The sequence below is a fragment of the Haemorhous mexicanus genome, chromosome 13 (genome assembly GCF_027477595.1).
Source record: "Haemorhous mexicanus isolate bHaeMex1 chromosome 13, bHaeMex1.pri, whole genome shotgun sequence".
NCBI lineage: Eukaryota > Metazoa > Chordata > Aves > Passeriformes > Fringillidae > Haemorhous > Haemorhous mexicanus.
In genome coordinates this window covers 5,537,196-5,556,728 of record NC_082353.1, presented here as the reverse complement: position 1 = coordinate 5,556,728, position 19,533 = coordinate 5,537,196, and the positions used below count along the sequence as shown (strand labels likewise).

General features: G+C 48.6%; 1 protein-coding gene across 1 annotated transcript; it reads right to left on the bottom strand.

Annotated features, from left to right (window-relative positions):
• Positions 1-352: 352 nt before the first annotated feature.
• On the bottom strand, positions 353-18,911 carry SORD (sorbitol dehydrogenase). Its single transcript, XM_059858188.1, has 9 exons — positions 18,774-18,911; positions 15,376-15,409; positions 14,488-14,652; positions 11,588-11,747; positions 8,944-9,062; positions 8,679-8,744; positions 3,488-3,663; positions 2,556-2,677; positions 353-1,452 (listed from the first exon to the last, which is right to left on the bottom strand). Exons 1-9 carry the CDS (start codon positions 18,831-18,833, stop codon positions 1,287-1,289), a joined length of 1,068 nt encoding a protein of 355 aa, XP_059714171.1. The 5' UTR covers positions 18,834-18,911; the 3' UTR covers positions 353-1,286.
• Between the last annotated feature and the right edge of the window lie 622 nt (positions 18,912-19,533).

Sequence of the window (19,533 nt, the reverse complement as noted above, 5' to 3'; positions counted from 1 at the left end):
AGGAAAGGAGTCAGGATGGCCAGTGAATCCCCAGCCATGCCAATGGGATTCCTGCCAGCATGGGAATTTGCTGAGCACATATTTTGACCACTTCTTCTGGCTACAGAAAGTTCCCCTGGGTTATGTCTCATCCCTGTAAAATTCAGCATGGACTTGGGGCTTTCCATCTCTGCCAGGATTAACTTGGCCACATTTGGAATAAATGAGGTTTCATTCGCAGGTGGTTGGGTTGTTTGAGGCTTCACAGTCCTGCCAACACTGAACTCAACCTGCACCCTGGTGAGGCATAGGTCTGCACAGTCCCCTGCAAGCCCCTCCAAAACACCACTCCACACTTCAAGGGACACATCTGGAAGGTCTCAGGAAACCAGAATTTATTGAGGAAAATTCAGTACCAAGGAAGGAACTGATCTCTCAGTAGTAAATTAACATGACTATAATCAAAGACTAGATTTTTTCTACCTCATTAGTACCTTGTTTGTGGCTCACAAACTCAGCAGGAAGGCTTGACACTCCCAAATAATTGTGATTTGTTTGCAGTGGTAAAACCTTTGAGTGATGCTCACTCAAAACAGTGGTAAAACCTTTGAGTTGATGCTTCACCACATGTCCTATCATGTCTTACCTGTGCTCCTTTCCATGTCAAAAGCAGCTGTGCCCCCCAACAGCCCCTTTATGGGAGGCACATGAGGACAGGGCTTTCAGCAGTGCCAGTTTCCCTGCCTGCATGGTCCCACGAGGAGCTTTTGGGGGGTGACACAGTAGACATGGTCCCAGCTGGCCTCCAAGTTTCCCAAAAACCCCAGTTCTGAGCTTTGAGAAGAGCATGGAGAGAATGACCTGAATGTTCCAGTGCTTCCTGTGCAGTGGGGAGGGCCAGGCTTTGTTCCAAAGGCTGTACAGTCCCTGAGCACCCACAAGGGAAGGGGGGATATTCACATAGGGCTATCTTGCATCCAGGGATTGCCGGGCAGGAAATGCTGCAGCCAGGGCAGTGCAGGACAGGAAGGGGGAGTGCCAGCACCTCCACCCTTGCTGTGCCACATGCCAGTTCCTCCCTGGCATGGAGGAACCTGGCCAGGCTCTCCTGCACGTGTGGTCTGTGAAGAAGAGCCACCAACTCTGCAACCCATCATCTCTAATTCAGCATTTTGATTCAAACTATTGCTTGTCCATTGGTAGTTACCTGTTAATGCTCTAAAGGGGTCTCCCAGTACCCTTCACCCTCATTACATGTGATTTTCTAGTTACAAGCAGCAGGGATGAGGGCTGGGCACTGGGACAGCTCAGGGGTTTTGATCAGTGGGGTCACACTTCAGCATGACTTTGACCCCCTCACCCCTCTTGGTGGTCTCAAAGGCCTCCAGAGCCTTCTCCAGGGGAAAGCGGTGCGTAACCAAGGGCTTGATGTTGATCCGCTTGGATGCCAGAAGAGCGATGGCCACAGGCCACCTGCAAGGGAAGCAGAGAGCAGGGGATGAGAGCAGCCACTAGTTTGGAGTCCAGGAAAACAGCATGGAGCAGCCTGGATCGTCACAGTTATTTCCTTAGCCCAGGGAAATTTTGCCTGCGAAGAATTTTCTGGTGTCTTGTCAGCATGATATTTTATGAAAAATCCCTTCGCCAGGATTTTTTCTCCTGAGAAGCTAGGAAGCTTCAGCTTCTCCATGTTTTGCTACTTTGGAATGTGATTTGGAGAATTGTTTACCCAGCATGTGAATTGCTTTAATTTAATGTCTAATCATAGCCAGCTGTGTCAGACTCTCTGAGTCTGTCACGGGTTTTTATTATCATTCTTGTCTAGCCTTCTGATGTCTCCTTTCTCTTTCTTTAGTACAGTTTTAGTATCTTATTTTCCTTTAATATAATATAATATCATAAAATAATAAATCAGCCTTCTAAGAACCTGGAGTCAGATTCTCATCTCTCACCTCACCCTGGGGACCCTCACAACACCACAACAGTGTCTGGTATGGGAGATGGAACAATCCAACAGCTCTGGGCTGTTGAGCTCTGAGAAGACAGGCATTGCTGCACAGACAGTGGAGAGAGTAAGTGAAATCACAGGAAGCAAGTGAAAATCACAGGAATCAACTACTTTGGAAGGCCTGAATAAAAACTAAAACTGTCATGCTCTGCTCTCCTCTTGCCCAGCCTCTTGCCTACACACTGACCATGGTGGAGCTAGAAGTCATGGTCTCAGTGCAGGGAGAATAAAGGAAAAGCCTCAGCACACAGTCCCTCATAGGGATCGTGTTGCCACTCTGTTTAGAATCATAGAAGCAATGAGATTGGAAAAGGCCTCCAAGATCATCAAGTCCAACCTCAAATGGGCCAAATTAGAGCAACAGGGATACAAAGGGATGCAGCAGCTAACCTAGTTCCTGCCTACTTAATAACACTTCTCATTTTAAGAAGGAGCGTGACGACATCCCATAAATCCTTCCTGGAGAGCTACAGATTAAGAAAAGAGACTTTCTCCATCAGCAAGAAAGTAGAGCTCTGAAGAATTTTAACTTGGAGACACATCAGCCCCCCCCCCGGACCAGACTCACGTGTTGCAGTAGCGGAATATCCCACGGATATCCACCTCCCGCACGGCAGCGTTCACGATGGGCACCGTCACCATCTCAGGGCCCAGCCCCACCAGAACCAAGGTCCCACCAGAACGAGTGGCCTGGAGAGCATACACACAAACGGGTTACATTTTGCAGAGCACAGTTGCAGGAGCCTGTGCAGGGTCTGTCAAAAATAAAGGCACCCTTTGTGGCTGCAATGGGCTGCCTGGGGCACAGCAGAGAAGACCCAGGGAGAGACAGGATGCTGTCAGGAGTCTGTAAGAGTGAAATATGTGGTAATCAAAGTGAAAAAGACAATATTTTGAAAATTGAAGGACTTTATTCGGAATCTAAAATTCCTACTCTGAAAACCCCATTCGGAAGAATGGCTGCCACTTAGGACTACAAAAGTACTTTGGGACTTCAGTGAGAGAGACTTAAAACTAAAAGCCTGATGCCTTACTGGAATTTCTCTTTTTGCAGCTTGTCCCATTCCCCTCCTTTCCTTTCACTGTGAAACTCCACATTAACCTTCCCCCACCCTCCTGTTAGGATGTTTGTTCATGGCAGCAAAACATCCCTTTCTTAATTGTTTCTTTCATTCCTCCTGGAATTAATTTTCTTGATTACTCTTTTTATTTGGACATAACTTCAATGAAAGCTGCTGTCCTACTCCGGGTTTGGGGATCTTACTGGAGCCTCCTTGGTAAGTGGTTAAGCACCCAAGCATCAAATCAATTATCCCCACGCTGGTGTTAACACTTTAATTATCTCTCTCAGTTTATTGTCTAAGGAGCAGCTCCTCTCCCCAAACCAAGCCCACTTAAATTAAGCACTGTGGAAGTGAAATAGCTCATTCACTGAACCATCCCAGAAAAAAAACAGAACACCACCATCACTGGTCTGCCTTTGGAACAAGTGGTACTCACATAAATTCCAGCCTGGATACAGGCTTGCACTCCTGTGCACTCCACGGTTATCTCAGGCATGCAGCCAAGCACACTTTCCACTTTGGAGGCCACCTCCTGCGGGGTCTCATTCTTCACCTGAACGGTGAAATCTGCCCCCACCTCCTTGGCTTTTTGCAGGCGAGAGGCAGATAAGTCTGTGGAAAGAAAACCAAGCCAAGAATTGGAGTATTATGTGAAAGAGAGGAAGAACCTGAACCTGGCATCTGCTCACTACATGTGTGCACAGGACAGTGCACAATCAGAAGAGGTGAGGATTCACCCCTTCTTGGCAGGCAGAGAATGATCATAAAATCCTGGAATAGTTTGGGTTGGAAGTGACTTCAAAGCTCCACTCCACTTTGAAGTTCCATTCCCTGCCATAGGCGGTTTCTCTTTGGTACTGCCAGAACACTGAGAGTGCATCAAGACAATAAATGGTCTTGTGCTGTCCATGGCTATGGACAGCACAAGAAATCTTTCCAACAACAGGCTCAGAGGATCATTAATGTGGCCATTTCACTTCTAACAGTACCCAATGAGAACAGACCATGAGCTCTCCGAGTGCTTCCATGAGGAACCCTCAGCAGGCGACTTCAGCTGAGCAAACTGCAGAATGTAAACACTCAGTGTGTCTGCACTGTCACAGTCCTGGCCTGCTCTTTATCCTCCTTGTAGCAACTCTGGAGGCTGCTGAGCATCTCTCAGACAATTTCTGTCACAGATGAATGAGCAGGCAAGCCCATAAAGAAAAAAGGGAGTGGATCTGGTAATAAGATGGACCTGAGACACCCCATGAACATGGAGCATCAAAGCTGGTGATGATAAACATCTGTGAGGGCATGGCTGTACTCCTGTACTCTGTTCTGAGGGATCTTGACAGGGCCATAAGTATCACCTGAAGATCCACAAGGGGTTTGAACCAAGCTGGGGCATCCCACATCCCCTGGAGGAAAGCCACCTATTCCTCTCCAGGCACCACTGGTAACCAGGCCACCTCTGGAGATAAGGATGTGGACAGCTGAGAAGAAGAGTGGGATTTCCCAGGAAGGAACAGGAAGGAATCACCTTTTTTCCCTACACTAAAGCAGTGTCTACAGGGTCTGCATGCTGGCACTGGAAAAGATGTGACAGCCAAGATTTTCTACACCCAAAATTGAGGGGCGGTCTCCTCCCAGAGGTCCTGGGCTTGAAGACTCAGAAAACGATGCCTGTGGTAGGGGCACACACAGCAAAGAGGAAAACACCCCTCTCACCAGGGCACAGTCTTCAGAGAAGTCAGAGATGGGGTGGGGTGAAAACATCAATGGAAAGAGGAGGAGGATAAGGCCAGTTCTCCAGCATGAGCCACTCTGACTCAGCTGCAGTCCTGGGAGTGAGCCAGAGGCTCTACCCTGCCCATCCCACAGCAAAAATGATGGCACTCACTGGCAGGGCAGGGGATGGACAGGCACTCACTGGCAGGGCAGGGGATGGACATGCCCCCACGGGCAGCTGGAAGGCTCAGGATGCCAAGTGTGGGCACAGCGACCAAGCTGAGCACCCAGGAGAGCTGTGGAGGGCGTTTCAAGAATGGGGTAACAAAGGCTAATAAAATGCAGACAAAAGAGGAAAAGCCAATGCTGAAAAGAAAGGGCAGCATCACCCTGGAAGCCCCAACATGGGCTTGTTCCTGTGGCTGCAGGAGTCACCTCTGTCCCTCCCAAGCTCTGAGCACTGGGCTCCAGGCTGTGTGTAGGGTCATGCTTGACCCCAGCTGAGCTGCACTCAGACACCTCCCATGCACTAATTGCATGGCCAGGAGCTTCCTGAGGCACTTCAAGTGCTATGAAACACTTTTGCCAAGTATGGTTGTTGTCTCCTAAATCTCAGTGTATGGCAAGGAGACCACAGGGGCTCAACGGTCCTCACAAGTAATGACTAAACTCTCTGTGAAGTTTGATCTCACAATACCAGTTCACAGCAGACATAAATTCTGGATTCTACCATTTTTAACATCTCCTGAGTCACTAATATGTTTTAATTTATAAATATATATTTTAAAATATTATACACGTATAATATATAAATATGTAAAATATTAGAGACATTCTAGTCTATATTTTACATATTTCATACTTTCTGTCTAGCAGAAATAATCCACAGGCAGTGTCCTGCAGTAACAACGCAGCCAATGCATTTCAAAATCATTCCCAGGCAGCAAAAAAATCCCACATCTTCCCTGTAGCTGGCCTCTGGTTTGCTGAGCTGCTCAGGAAAGAAGCCCTGGCTCTAAGCAGCACATGGAATGCAGCAGCAACACTGTCAGCCCAGGGCTGCAATCACATCCCAGTACACCTGAATCACCAGGAAGCACTTAGTGAGGCAGACAGATCTGCAGGTCACTGCATTGTTCAGAGCTCCAGACACTTGTGAAGCTTGGGAAGGATCAAGTCCTTTGCAATTTAAAACCCACACAGCTCTTGGGAAACTGGTCAGTTAACCAATTAATGGCTTGCAACTTGCCTCCAGTCAGAAGTTTGTTTTCACTTCCCAGCCCCTGGAGCTAATTAAAGTTTGGTTTGCTTCCAGTGAAGTTATCAGATTATCCTTAAGCTTCTCATGATGGTTTATGAGCCAATTTAACAAGCAAATAAATACTCTCGATTATTCTCAGATTTTCTTTGTTCATCTTTCTCAAAGGAGTTGAGCTCTGTACAGTTACTCACCTCCCCTGACCTTGAATTTCAGGGTTCCTGGAGGCATCAAAACCCAGAACTTCCGATTCAGATAGAACAAGGAGAATAATTCCCCTTAAGTAGGAATTATTAAGTGCACCTTCAGTGACAGTGCAATGCAAGACAGCCCAACATGAAGACCTGAACTGCCCCTTCACCTGCTGAGAAGGAAGGTTGATCTTTTACATGAATCTGAGGAGAAAAGCAGCTTTTCAGAGCAACAGAAAGGCAGGAGAAGGTTGCCCATAAATATCAATCACACCCACTCAGGGTGGAGTGGAGAAAGACACAGACCTTTTGGAAAGTAGATGAGGACTCATGAAACAAATTGATCTTCTCACCCAACTGGAGCCCACAAAATACATCAAACACTCCAGGTGAGCCAAAGACAGAAGTTGTAGGAGGTCAGTTCTCATAAAAAAAGCTTTTCTAAATATTTCTATACCTGTAAGAAACTTCTCAAAACAAAAAAAAACTTTTAAAGCCGTAAGTGCTGCACAGACAAAGCTCCTCACAGACACATGATAGAAACTCAGGGCAATGACTACAGATAACCTGGTAGTAAAGTACAAGAGGGCCTCTGTGGGCAGACAGGCGCCTCACAGGTGTTGGCTCCTAAAGCCAAAACAAGCAGTTTCTTGAGACAGGCAGCAAAATCTCCAGCAGCACAAGCCAAACCAAACCCATTCCTCAGCTCATGTCACGCTCAAATATTTGATTTGGGACAGCACCTTCATAGTTTGAGCACCTCAGCCAAACCCCTCTCATGTGGAAGAGACATCCATGAGTCAGAATCAGCACCTAGGTTAGCACATAAAGATAAGAAAGGGTAATTCCATGTATCCAAGCTTGCTGATCCTACAAACCAAGCAGCAGGCACCTCCTGTAGCACATGACAGCCAGCTCAGCTTGACAGAGCCCCCATCAGGAGCAGCTCCTGGTACTAGAGGGAAGACACACCTATTCCTGGAGCAGGAATGAGGGGCATGCTGAGCCAGCTGCCTCAGCCCCACCAAACCCCAGTCACCAAGCCTTCCCTACCCAGGGAAAGGGAAACCCCCAGCCCCTGCACCAGCCTAGCTGGGCACGAGGTTCCTCGTGCATGATTCAGGAGGCAGAGCTGTTTTTCCTGCTATAGCAAACATCATCCTCAAATGACAGCACTTCACAAAATCTGAGGTGTGGACCGACCACATCCACCAACACCTGCAGGGTGAGGCCAGCACAGCTAAAAATGCCCTGGACGCGACAGCAAAGGGATTAAGGGAGGAGAAGACCTTGTGTTTTCTGCTTTGACCTGAGCTACTACTGAAGGCTGTTTCTGTGAAGGCAAGAGGGTGGGACCTAATTCTATCTCTTGACTCACTTTGGGTCAAGTAACACAGTAATAGAAAGGTCAAAAATACACCTGGCTCAAAGAATGGGAGGTAACAGCCTTCTGAAAGGTCAAGATCCTTTAGGGTTTTGACATAAAAACTGCAGCAGTCTGTGCTCAATATCCACTGGCACCTCTAACTGCTCCTCCTGCCATCACCACTCAGAAAGACTGCAGACTCATAGTGGGAGCTGGAAGCAACATTTCCAGATCCTGTTCAACCCCCAGGTGGAAATTTCAACCTCATCCTGAGGTTTCTCCACCTCTCCATCCTTCTGGGAAAGCTACAGAGAGAGAGGGCCTGAACCTTAGTGGAGAGCTAGGAGGAACTGGGCTAGGTCAGCATGGCAAAAAAAGGGGAGGATGGAATGGCTGTCTCAACAACCTGAAGAGCAGCTTCAAAGGTGATGAAGACTCAGTTCTTCCATAAAGGGGGAAGCTCCATAAATGACAGTTTGTGAGTGCACCCTAGAAAAAGCTTCATCATTAAGAGCTGCAAACCTGGAGAAAGTATCTCCAGATAGGAGATAGATGGGGTCTCCTTCCTCAGAGGTTTTCCTGACACAGCTGGGCAAAGACATTCCTGCAGGCAGCAGCTCAACTAGAAACGTCCAGGATACAGTTATGCAAGGGACACCCATTTCTGAAACGCAGAGACCCTGAAAAGGCCATTTCAGTCACTGTGAATAACCAGTGAAAAATGAAACCCCCAGCAGGAGCAGACAGAAGGACAGAGAAAGACAAGCGGAGAAGCACAGTGTGGCTGCACACAGAAAACAGTGGGCAAACGCTGTCTGGGCCATCATCCAGCACTACCAGAGGTAAAAATAACCTAAGATCAAACCTCCCTGGAAGGGTGGTCAGGTACTGGAACAGGCTGTCCAGGGAAGTGCTGGAATCACCATCTCTGGAACTGTTCAAAAAACAGGCGGATGAGGCATTTATATGGACATGGTTGGGCTTGGCAGTGCTGGGTTAATGGTTGGACTCGATGATCTAAGCGTTTTTTTCCAACCTTAATGATTTTGTGATTCTGTATGGTGGGAAAAAGGCACACCTTGAAAGGGCTAAAAGGACTTACCTGTAACTACCACAGCTGCTGCACCCATCATCTTAGCAATAATCACATTAACGAGGCCGATTGGTCCTGGGGACAAAGGGGAGAAAGAGAACATGTTCCACTGCCAGGCAGCATCAGCCCCACCTCTGAGCATGCCCAGAGCTTTGGCAGCCCCAAGGTTACCCTCATCCCTCATCCCTTCCATCAGAGCCCAGAGGCAGAGCCTGAGCCTGCCCATCCCCTCCCAGCAGGCAGGGAAGCCAAGGACTGGTTGTGCTCACTGTACCAGAGCCAGACACGAAGACTTTGCTTCCCAGAGTGACTCCTGCTCTTCTGCAGGCATGGATTCCCACCGAGAGGGGCTCGATGAGGGCTCCTTCCTCAAAGGTGACATTGTCTGGAAGCCTGCAAGAATGGGACACAAGGAACAGTCACCAATGCAGTTCATGAGGGTGATGGGGAAAGCCATGACACTCAAAAAACAAACATGGATGTAAAACACAGTGGCAAAACACATTTGGTCAGGGAAATATGCTGGAATACACTTCAAGAGATTCTATTGCTTCTTTCCCTCCTCTGAAGCAGCATCAAGTGCACCTGAAGCATTTTTCAGTGAGGTTTGCCCCAGCACCACACCCAGGGACCCACAAACTTCCCCACATCATCTCTCCAGTACTTGGTGAGTCAACAAGGATTCCTTTGCCACTCATTCCCTTTAGAATAAACCCCCCAGTTGTATATGTACCACCCCAAAGCTGCCCTATGGCTCACCCACCAGTGAGCTCCCAGAACCCTCACCAGGGCTGAATCAGCTTTTAGAAAACATCCTGCAGCCAGATCCAGGTCTCCCCTCCTGGTAACAATCAGGATCACCTTTCCTGATGCACTAAGTGTTTGAACAAGTGGACTGGTCCCAGTGTGCATCCTCTCAGCAGTCAGGGACAACGTGTGTGCAGTGGGTATCAAACTTGTTTTGGACAAAAACAGCCCTGTAACACAGCCAACATAAGTGACAGAAAAAAGCAGAGGGAGTGAAACCCTTCTGAACTGCTGAAAGAAATCAGTCTCGGCCCCAAAACACTGCCCACCAGCAAGCCACCAGTGTGGTCCTCACACTGCTCTGGGAGCTGTGCCTGCCAGGAGGGTCAGCAGGGTCAGCACTGGGAAGCTCGAGGTCAGATCTCAGCCAGGCCAATGTGAAGCCAAGGAAATGGAAGTGATGGCTGTGGGAATTCAGCTGTAAGATATCTGCATAGCCCTTATTTCCAGGAGGCTTTAAAGGTCTGACTCCAAGAGTTCTGATGTCACAGAGTCTGGCATCATGTTTGCTACTGCTGGGTTTTGCCACTGCCCTGTCAATGGGGAGGGCATGATCCCACCTCCATCAAGTTACTCGGAGCACCCAACACAGAGTCTGTCCACCAGCAGGACACACAGTTACTGCCCAAATGTGTGAAAGCTCAAAAGCTCACTGAGCTCAGCCATCATCTGTTCTTAGCAAATCTGTGCTGGCAGAGTGCCAGGGAATCTGCTCTACATGAGCCAGCCACAGCACTGCTGATCTGAAACCAAGAGCAGGCTTTGCATCCCAAAGCTTAAAAAAAAAAAAAAAAAAAAAAATACAGCCAAAGTAATATTTGCTCAAATTGAAGGAAAAAAGCAAAAGCCTGGGAGAAGCCAGCTACAAATCAACCACTTCCTCTCAAGCAAAAACTTATGATGTTGTCAGAAAATGTTATTCTGATACACAGAAAATCGATGACAGTGGATCTGGACAGTGAGATTCCAATCCCATCCAGACCAACCCCTCATCCTGACAGCAGCTGCTTGGTATCTGCTTTGAAAGCTTCCTGCCTGAGGATTCCCAGGAGAAGAGCAGTCAAGTGCCTCCTTCAGACTGACACAATCCTGAACGCTTTCTGTGCTGACACCAAAGATCAATCCAAGGATGTTCCTGCACATGGAAGCACCAGCACTGAAAAAGAACAAGCTCCACAGGTAGGGCAGCCTCAGGGGGACACTACTTGGGCTATTTTTACCTCCTTGTTAAAGGCACTTAAGTGGGTATAACAAGTTTTTTCAGGTCTTTGGAATATTTGAGGCTCTGGCACAGGTTGCCCAGAGAAATTGTGGCTGCCCCATCCCTGGAAGTGTTCAAGGCCAGGCCAAATGGGGCTCGGAGCAACCTGGCTTAGTAGAAAGTGTCCCTGCCCATGGTAGGGGGTGGAGTAAGAAGAGCTTTAAGGTCCCTTCCAAACCGAACCCTTTTGGGATTCTATGATTTGCCAGAGTGTTTAAGCACAGATTTGCTTCTAAGCAAATGTGCCAGTGCTGCCACAATTAATAATACATTCAAGTTTGCTGAACTGGATGTGAAATATATAGAGATATATTGTAATGCTGGTAGCTTAGTGGAGACACTCTGAGACACAAGAAAAAACAGCTCAGCAGGGCTACTGCTTTCTGCTCCTGCTCTGCTCAAAGTGGGATGACTTTGTTTCAAACCACAGAGTGAGATGTCAGCAGTCACCCTGGAGTTTCCTGAAAAGCAGCAGCAAAACTCAGCTCAAAGAACCAGACAAAGACCTTCAGGCACCGGCCTAGGAAGGCAAGGACATGAAAAGAGACAGGAGAGAAACCAAGAACAGGGAGCAAGTGGGAAAATAATTAAAGGGTAAACCAGTGGTGACATCCCAGGAGACATGCAAGAAATGTTTATGTCTGGCACCTGAGGGGATAAACTGTCTGCCTGACAAACCCTTCGCAAAGTGGCTGCCATCCAAGCTTAGGCATGTTATTTATGGATCAGAAAGCAATAAAACCTGTTGGGATCACATAAAGAGTGTTCCAAAGGGCTAAGAGGCGATTGCTGCAGCTAATCTCCCCCCAGGGAGTGTATATTTCTCTCTGTGGAGGGAGCAGGGACTGACTTGTAGCAGTAGCTTGCGCTGTGCTTGTAGTAGCGGCAGAGGTTGCCGTCGTCGGGCGGCGTGGCGCAGAAGAAGATGGTTGGGGACAGGTTGTAGCGCCCAGATTTGCAGAATTCATCCATTTCCCTCGGCACACCCGGCTCGATGGCCACACGGTCACCTGCCAGGATGAAAGCAGATGGAGTGGGTCAGGAACAGGGTGGCAGACAAGCAGGAGTAGCACCAAAACCCACGGAAACACTGGCACCATACAGGCTGCAGGGACATGAGGAAGGTCTTGCTGCACACACCAGGCTGGTTCACAATGCTCCCTTCACAGCAGCCTCGTGTGAAAAATGCCAATCACTTGGTTTTTTTTGAAATTGTAAAAGTTTAATAGTAATAAAATGGTTATGAAAATAGTAATATAATTAGAGTAATAAAAATTTGAAAAATTGAGATTTAGGACAAGACAATAAGACCAAAAAGTTATGGATGGTCTGGGTACCTTTTTCTGGGCAAAACAAGCCCAAAATAGGACTCACATTAACAGAGAATTAAACCTTAAAAGCATATTCATACACCTCATACATGATGCATAAATTCCATTCAAACACAGGATTCTGTCTGGTCAGTGTCAACTTCTTCCTCTTAATCCTGACTGCGTCAAGGGCTGAGCGAGGCAGGAAGAAGTTTGTTTCCTCTGATAATGGGGCAATAAATTCTCTTTCTCTGAAAGATTTAGGTGTCCTGTGGTTGCTATCTGGTGCAAGTACCTCATTCCTTTCTTTAAAAAAATATCTCACATGCATAGTTTCTCTTTTAACATTATGTTATAACCTAAAACTATATTTAACACACTACTTAAAAATCAATACAGCACAACTTTCTGTCATAACACATACAATATTAATTTTAATATTTGCAAAAAGCCAATCATATAATACGCATTTTTCAAACTCATCACTGAGATCTTCCCAGGTACTTGGGAAGAGATGGTGTTTCAGAGGCACAGATGGAAGCTCAGCCCCCCACACACACCCTCCTCCAGCTGCCTGGCAGCCAACCTCAGCAGATGAAGGGGCAGCCCCCAGGCAATCACACTGTGACCAGACATTTTGCTGCATCTGTAGAAGAGGAAACACTGAGGATGGAGGAGGTAAGCTTGGCTAGCCACCACACTGCCAGCTGGAAAGGGCTGTTCCTTGGGAATCATAGAGTCATGGAAGTATTTGTGTTGGAAGGCACCTTAAAGCTCAGCTTGTTCCACTCCCTGCTGTGGGCAGGGACACCTTCCACTATCCCAGGCTGCTCCTAGCCCTGTCCAACCCGGCCCTGAACACTTCCAGGGATGGGGCAGCCACAGCTTCTCTGGGCAACCTATGCCAGGGCCTTACCACCCTCAAGGGAAGGAAGCTTAAGGTGCAGAACACCCAGGAGCCTGACAGGATTTATCTGGGAATGGAGACAGCTTGGTGCTACAGCAGAGTAGCCCAGGGTGCTGGAAGGACACATGCTGCAGGACAAAGAGTATTATTTAATTGCAGTCACAAAGCAGGATGGACCAGAGAAAACAGTGTGAGCATAGTCCAACTTATAAGGGGGACAAAGCCTCACATTTATTTAGTAGAGCAATCAGAGCCAAACCTCTGAGCAAAGCTCTCCACCAACAGGCTTTCAGGCAGGCACAGGGATAAGCAGGATGGAAGTAAAGAGCCATCTAGGCCACTGCATGCCCTCTGAGCTGGCCAACAACAGGTGTCTGACAGGACAGGCATATATTGAATACTCTCACATTATATGCAGCTGTGAAGCAGCAGAAGTCACAGTTGGTTTGTTTGTATTTAGTAACACTCAACAGCTTCTCCTCCTTCCACCACGTAAACTACATGGTCTGCTACATCTCAGGTGAATGCTGCACCTCACTGTGCCTTGCTCTGGTGCTGGAACAACCAGAGAACAGGCAACCTGTTCTGCCCTTATATCTTTGAGTAGTCTCTCTAGCTCTCAGCTCGAGTTCTTGACTTGGACATTTGTCAGAAATGCTGCTCCACATGTTGTTATCTCCTTGTGCTCCTCTGAACCTTTCTCTCTTGTTTTACATCCTTTTGGAAAGGAGGAGAACACAACTGCATGCAGAGTTCCAGATGTGCACTGACATCCTCTGAGTCTCTGTCCCTTTCCTAACAGTGATTTGCATTTTCACTGCTGTGGAGCCAATGCTGCTATGCACAGTGTCAGAGCCAAAGGTCTCACCCCTCAACAGTGATGGTCAGCACAGCATTTTAGATATGAAGCTGGTTTTGTTTGTTCTGCTGTGGATATCACTTTGTGTTTGCCTGTGTTGAATCCCACTTGCACCTCTCTGGCCTCTCTGTAACTCTTGCTGGCTCTCCCCCACATCTCTCCACCTTGCCTAAGTTGCTGTCATTAGCAAACTTCACAAAATTCCCTGCTCAGTCCATTTTTTAGGATATTCATGGGCACAGTGAGCTGTGGAGGTCCCAACACAGGGCCTGGAGCAGTGGCTCCAGTGACCTCTGCACTGCAGGAGGCCGTTTGCTCCTTCAAGAGCACACACAGAGAAGAAACACTCACAGCAGGTTGCTGGCAAGAGCTGTAGACGTGGTTTCTGCAGTTTTATCAAGTCTCCTTAAAAGGCACCTTGTACCAGATGCACTCTGCTCTGCATTAAAATATAAAATACAGCCAGGCCAGCTCAACACATTCCAGCATAAAGCTAATACCAGTGGCCAAGATGGGTGACTAACAGCAGCACAGTGACACTTCTTGAAGGAGGTCACACTGTGAGTTCAGAACTCCAGATAAATTTACATGACAGAAAAAAACACAGCCTGATATTGACACATTTTCGGAACTGATTAGGAGGAAAACAAACAAATGGGTTTGGTTCCAGATACCTGGTTTCAGATGAGTCACCCCAGAGCCCACTTTTACGACGGTCCCGGAAGCTTCGTGTCCCAGCACCATGGGATCCTTGACAACAAAATCCCCGATCCGACCGTGCTGCCAGTAGTGAACGTCGGAGCCACAGATCCCAACGGAATGCATGCGCAGGAGGACCTCTGCCAGGAAAGGAGAGAAGGTTCCTTGTAGGAAAATCAGCCTCCTTGGGCACTGGGAGAGCAGCACGTGGGCCCCAGAGCAAAGGCTGAGCCAGTATGGACACATCCAAATTTACTGGCATTCAACCAACCCAGCAGAACTGTGCGTGCACACGTTGGGAGAGCGGCACGTCCGTGAGCCACCTGCTGAAACACAAAGCTATGCAATGATTCACAAAGCAAGAAGGCTCAAAACAGGGTAAGGCAAAAGCTGATGTCAATAAAAATATGGGCGATGAAGTAATGCCATTTAAGAGGGATGTTATTATTGCTGGAGCAGCAAAAAAAAATAGCAAGTCCATTTAATTTTCACTTCTCCCAAAGCTATGATTTCAGCCCCAGACAATTAGTGAATCAAATTTCTATCAGCCCATTTGCCCATTCTATTAATGTTTAGTCCTGCATAAGATCATCTGGAATGTCCCAAGAGCCATTTACTGTGACATACACGAACTGATGGGACAGGAAGCAAAAAAAGCCACATAAAGGCGTTTATCTGTGACTGCTCCAGCTCTTCTTTTCAGCTGGAAAAGCAGCATTATCTGTTTCAGCCACACAATTGGTTTTTGAGTAATTTTATACTTTCTCAGAAATATTTTATATTATCAAGGAGCAACTAAAGACAATGAGAAAACAAAGAGAGAAGTAAAGGAAGCAGCCAGAATCAGTCATCTATAGACCTACCATTAGGACCTGGTTCTGGGATTGGACGGTTTTCCTATGGACAAAAGGAAAAAAAAGAAAAGCATTTAGCTGCTTGTTTGTATCCCTGGGAATATCTGTGGGAGCTTAGCTCAGGTAAATCCATAAGCAGACAAGGTTTTTGGTTCTGTCTGCTCCACAAGACACAGCTGTGCCACATGGAGCCTGCTCCTAAGCTCCCCTCATTTTCCATGCTCAGTGGATAACACAGGTAGCTGTAGGAGTAAGCACACTGCCAGCTTGTAAATCCACCCTCCAAATTATTTTGTAGTAAATTCCCTTTCCCAGCCCAGACAAGAGACACATACTAAATTTCCCTGCCCTGGAGCAGCCCCAAATTTCAGCTGAATCCTTCATCCACCCCACTTGCTGACAAAAAAATCACCTTCTGTAGCAAGGAAGATTCTGAACTACAGGTTCTATAAAGCCTTAATATTGCGGGACCTAAATTATTAATTTAAATAATACAAAACTTTTTTTTACTACATAATGATAGAATAACAGACTCACAGAATGGTTTGGGTTGGAAAGGACCTGAAAGCCCATCTCATTCTACACCCTGCCGTGGGCAGGCATACCTTCCACTAGACCTGGTTGCTCCAAGCCACATCCTTGAACTTCCAGGGATGGGGCAGCCACAGCTGCTCTGAGCAACCTGTGCCAGTAATACATAATTTACATATAATATTTTTACATAATATAGACATAATGATTTATACCTATTAATGTAGACATTCACTTTCTCTTGTAATTGCCATGACACCTCTTTATGGGATGAATGAAAAAACCAGAGTGAGAAAAGTGCTCCATATTACCCTTCCACCCACAAGATCTGCAGGGCTTTTGCCTTCACTCAGCTCCCTCAAAAGCCAAAGGAATGATTTTGCTGGGTTTTACAACATCAGGACAATACAATACCCACCCTGAGGATTATGTCTTTAAGAAAAGCCCCCAGAGTAGTGCCAACAGTAAACCCTTAAAAATTCATCTGCTGCTCAGACTTTGAGAAGTGCTGTTCTGCAATTTAACTGTTTAAATCCCAGCATATTCCTCAACTCCTATTTTGTACTTTGGCATTCTAAACATCATGGAAAGACCAGCTCTGGAAACATGTTCTCAAATGACTAAACTGACTGAAATTTTCCATGTTCAGACCTGTATCTGCAATTTTTCTGTGTGGGGGGTTTGTTTTGTTACACTGAGGACACAGCCCAGGGCAGCATTATTTCTAAAAGAGGTCAGTCTAGATGTAACCTCTTTTATAGAAATGCAACAAGCACAGGATGTGGTGACACACCAGAGGTACAGACCACCTCAGACTGAGCAGAAAGTCCACAGTGAGAGATAAAGCCAACTTCTAGCTGAAAATCTGTGTGTGAAAAAAAACCCAAAAACACTTTTTTTTTTTTTTCTGGCAATAACAACTGTGCCCAGAAAACCTAGACACCTCGGTGGGAAGTGAATTCTCCAGCCTGATTTGGAGAAAATAGGAGTGACCAAAGTGGAAAGCACCACAGACACAAATTCTGCTCTTTGTCTGTTGTTCACTGAAAAATTCAGAAAATGGTGACTGGTAAAGTAAACACAGCAAATATTTTCTGTGAAAGGAGACATGGAAAGAGAAGCCATGGTACAAGTATAAAACAAACAAATCCTCAATGGGCAGCAAAGAGGAGCCTGTGCAACTACCTAAGGACAAGAGGAGGCTCAACAAAACAAAGCAAACACACCTTCACACAGCACAGGGATCACAGCAACTGTGCCCATGGGAAACATGCCCAAAAATCAAGAAAGGTGTGGGAATTACAGGAAGATGCAGTCACCCAGCTTTGGGTATCAATAACAGATAACAAGTTCAGAGTTCACTGCTGAGACTACTCCTACCACCAGTAGGTCAATACAGTGAGCACCATCCACACAGGGGGAAGAAACTTCAGGGAAGCCAAGGAGGAGCCCACAAGGTGCTGCCAGTGAGGCAGGAGGGCACTGGTGACCAGCTCTAAGGTCTCCAGCAGCACAAATATCTGAGGAAAACTCACACATCTGGGTGTGAGCCAGTTTACAGATGTGATGGAGCCAATGTCCACCTTCACAAGTCTCAGACACCTTTAAATCACAGGGGTTTGGAAATGCACTCCTGAGCTAGAGGAACCACCTCAGTCCTCAACCCATTTTCATTTCTTTTGGTAGCCAGGCTACATGTGGCTGCAGGGAAAGCACAGTTGTGTCAAAGGTGCCTGGGAGCCACCAGGAGCAACCTACACGGCAAGTGTGGCTCCTGGTGGGCGGGATTGGTAAAGATTCAACCACTTCCCTGGTAATCATCCCCTAAACAAGGCGTGTGTCCAAAGTCTGTGTGCTCCCCAGAGCCCTCCTGCCAGGGCTCTGTGTACAGAAAGCTGCCTGCCAATGTCTGCCTGTGGAAATCTTCCTTCCCCCCTTTGGCACTCACCAAACATGGAACACACGCCATAGTGATTCAGCACCCAGAAAGAGCAGAGCATTAGCAGCCAGAGAGGCAGAATGAACTTCAAATATTAAAAAAGTACAAAATAAAAGCTCCTCCTGTCCGGGAGGGTCCTCCAGCACCTGCTTCTCCTAAACCCTCTGTCCTGCTGCTCACCTGGGCTCTGGCAGCCTAAAGAAGCAACAGGAACTCTCCACCTGCTCCCTGGGAGGGCCATCTCAGCTGTGAGAATGGCCAGTTGGGGTGGAGGGAGAAGTTTTTGGGGGATTCTGGGTTTCAGGGATAAAATGTTCTCCACCTAGAGTTGGCAAAGTTCTTAAGATTATCCCCTCCTGCGTCCCCGAAGCGCAGTCTGCAGCTGAAACCTATCCAAGACCGGAAAAACAGAAAATATACACACAAAGTTGTCAGAACTAGCTAAAATAAATCACGCTTCTGATACTGTTACATCCTTCTAGCAGAAGGAATGAGCATGCCTCTAGCACGCTTGAATGAGTGTATCTATGAATTCATTTCTCTTGCAAAAATATTGCACCTCCCAAGTACAGGAGGGCTGGTGCTTTGTTTTTTTTTTGTTTTGGTTTGGTGTGGTTTTTTTCCCCGTGCAGGTCATTCCCCGTAACTCTGTGCAGAGCCCGAAGCGGCCGCGAGCTTCCCCTCCGAGGGCATGGCAGGGAGGGCCCAGCCATGGGACACCCCCGAGTTTGGGTCCCCGCGCCCCCCGGCCACCCCCCTGCCGTGGCCGCGGGCAGCTGGGGCCGCTTCAGGCTCTCCCGGAGCCGGGGGAACCGGGAGGACCCGGGAGGACCCGGGAGGACCCGGGAGGACCCCGCCGGTACCCCGGGCTCACCGCAGGCCCGGGGCCGCTCCCGCCCCGCCGCCCCCGCCCGGCCCTGGCTCCCCGCGGCCGTACCAGGCGCAGGTCCCCGGCTCGGTGAACCACCACGGCCACGTTCTGCCCCGGCACCGCCATGGCTCGGCTCGGCGCGGCCCCGGGTTCAAGGATCGCTGCTGGGGGGGCCGCCCGCGCTCCGGCCCCCGCCCGCCCGCGGGCCCGGCACCGCCCCCGGCACCGAGCGGGCACGGCCGGCTCCGGCCACGGCTCCGGGCCCGACCCCTGGCCCGACCCCAGCCGCAGCCACAACCACAGCCACAGCTCCCGGCCCACCCCCGGGCCCGGGTGCTCCAGCTCCAGGCCCCAGCTCCGATTCCAGGCCTCAGCCCCTGCTCCGGCTCCAGCCCCAGCTCCAGCCTCAGCCCCGACCCTGGCACCAGCTCCAGCCCCAGGCCCATCTCCGGGCCCAGGCCACCCAGCTCCAGCCCCAGCCCCAGCTCCAATTCCAGCCCCTGCTCCAGCCCCAGCTCCAATTCCAGCCCCTGCTCCAGCCCCAGCTCCAATTCCAGCCCCTGCCCTGGCTCCAGCCCCAGATGCAGCCCCATCTCCAGGCTGTAACCCCAGCTCCAGTTTCCAGCCCCAGCTCCAGCTCCAGTGCCTGCTCCAGCTCTGGCTCCCAAGCCAGTTCCAGCCTCACCCCCCAGGCCCAAGCACCAACTCCAATCCCAGCCCCAGCCCCGGCCCCAGTCCCGACCCCAATTCCAGCCCAAACCACGGCTTCCAGGCCCAATCCCAGCTCCAGCTCCAGTGCCTGCTCCAGCCTTGGCTCCTGGGCCAG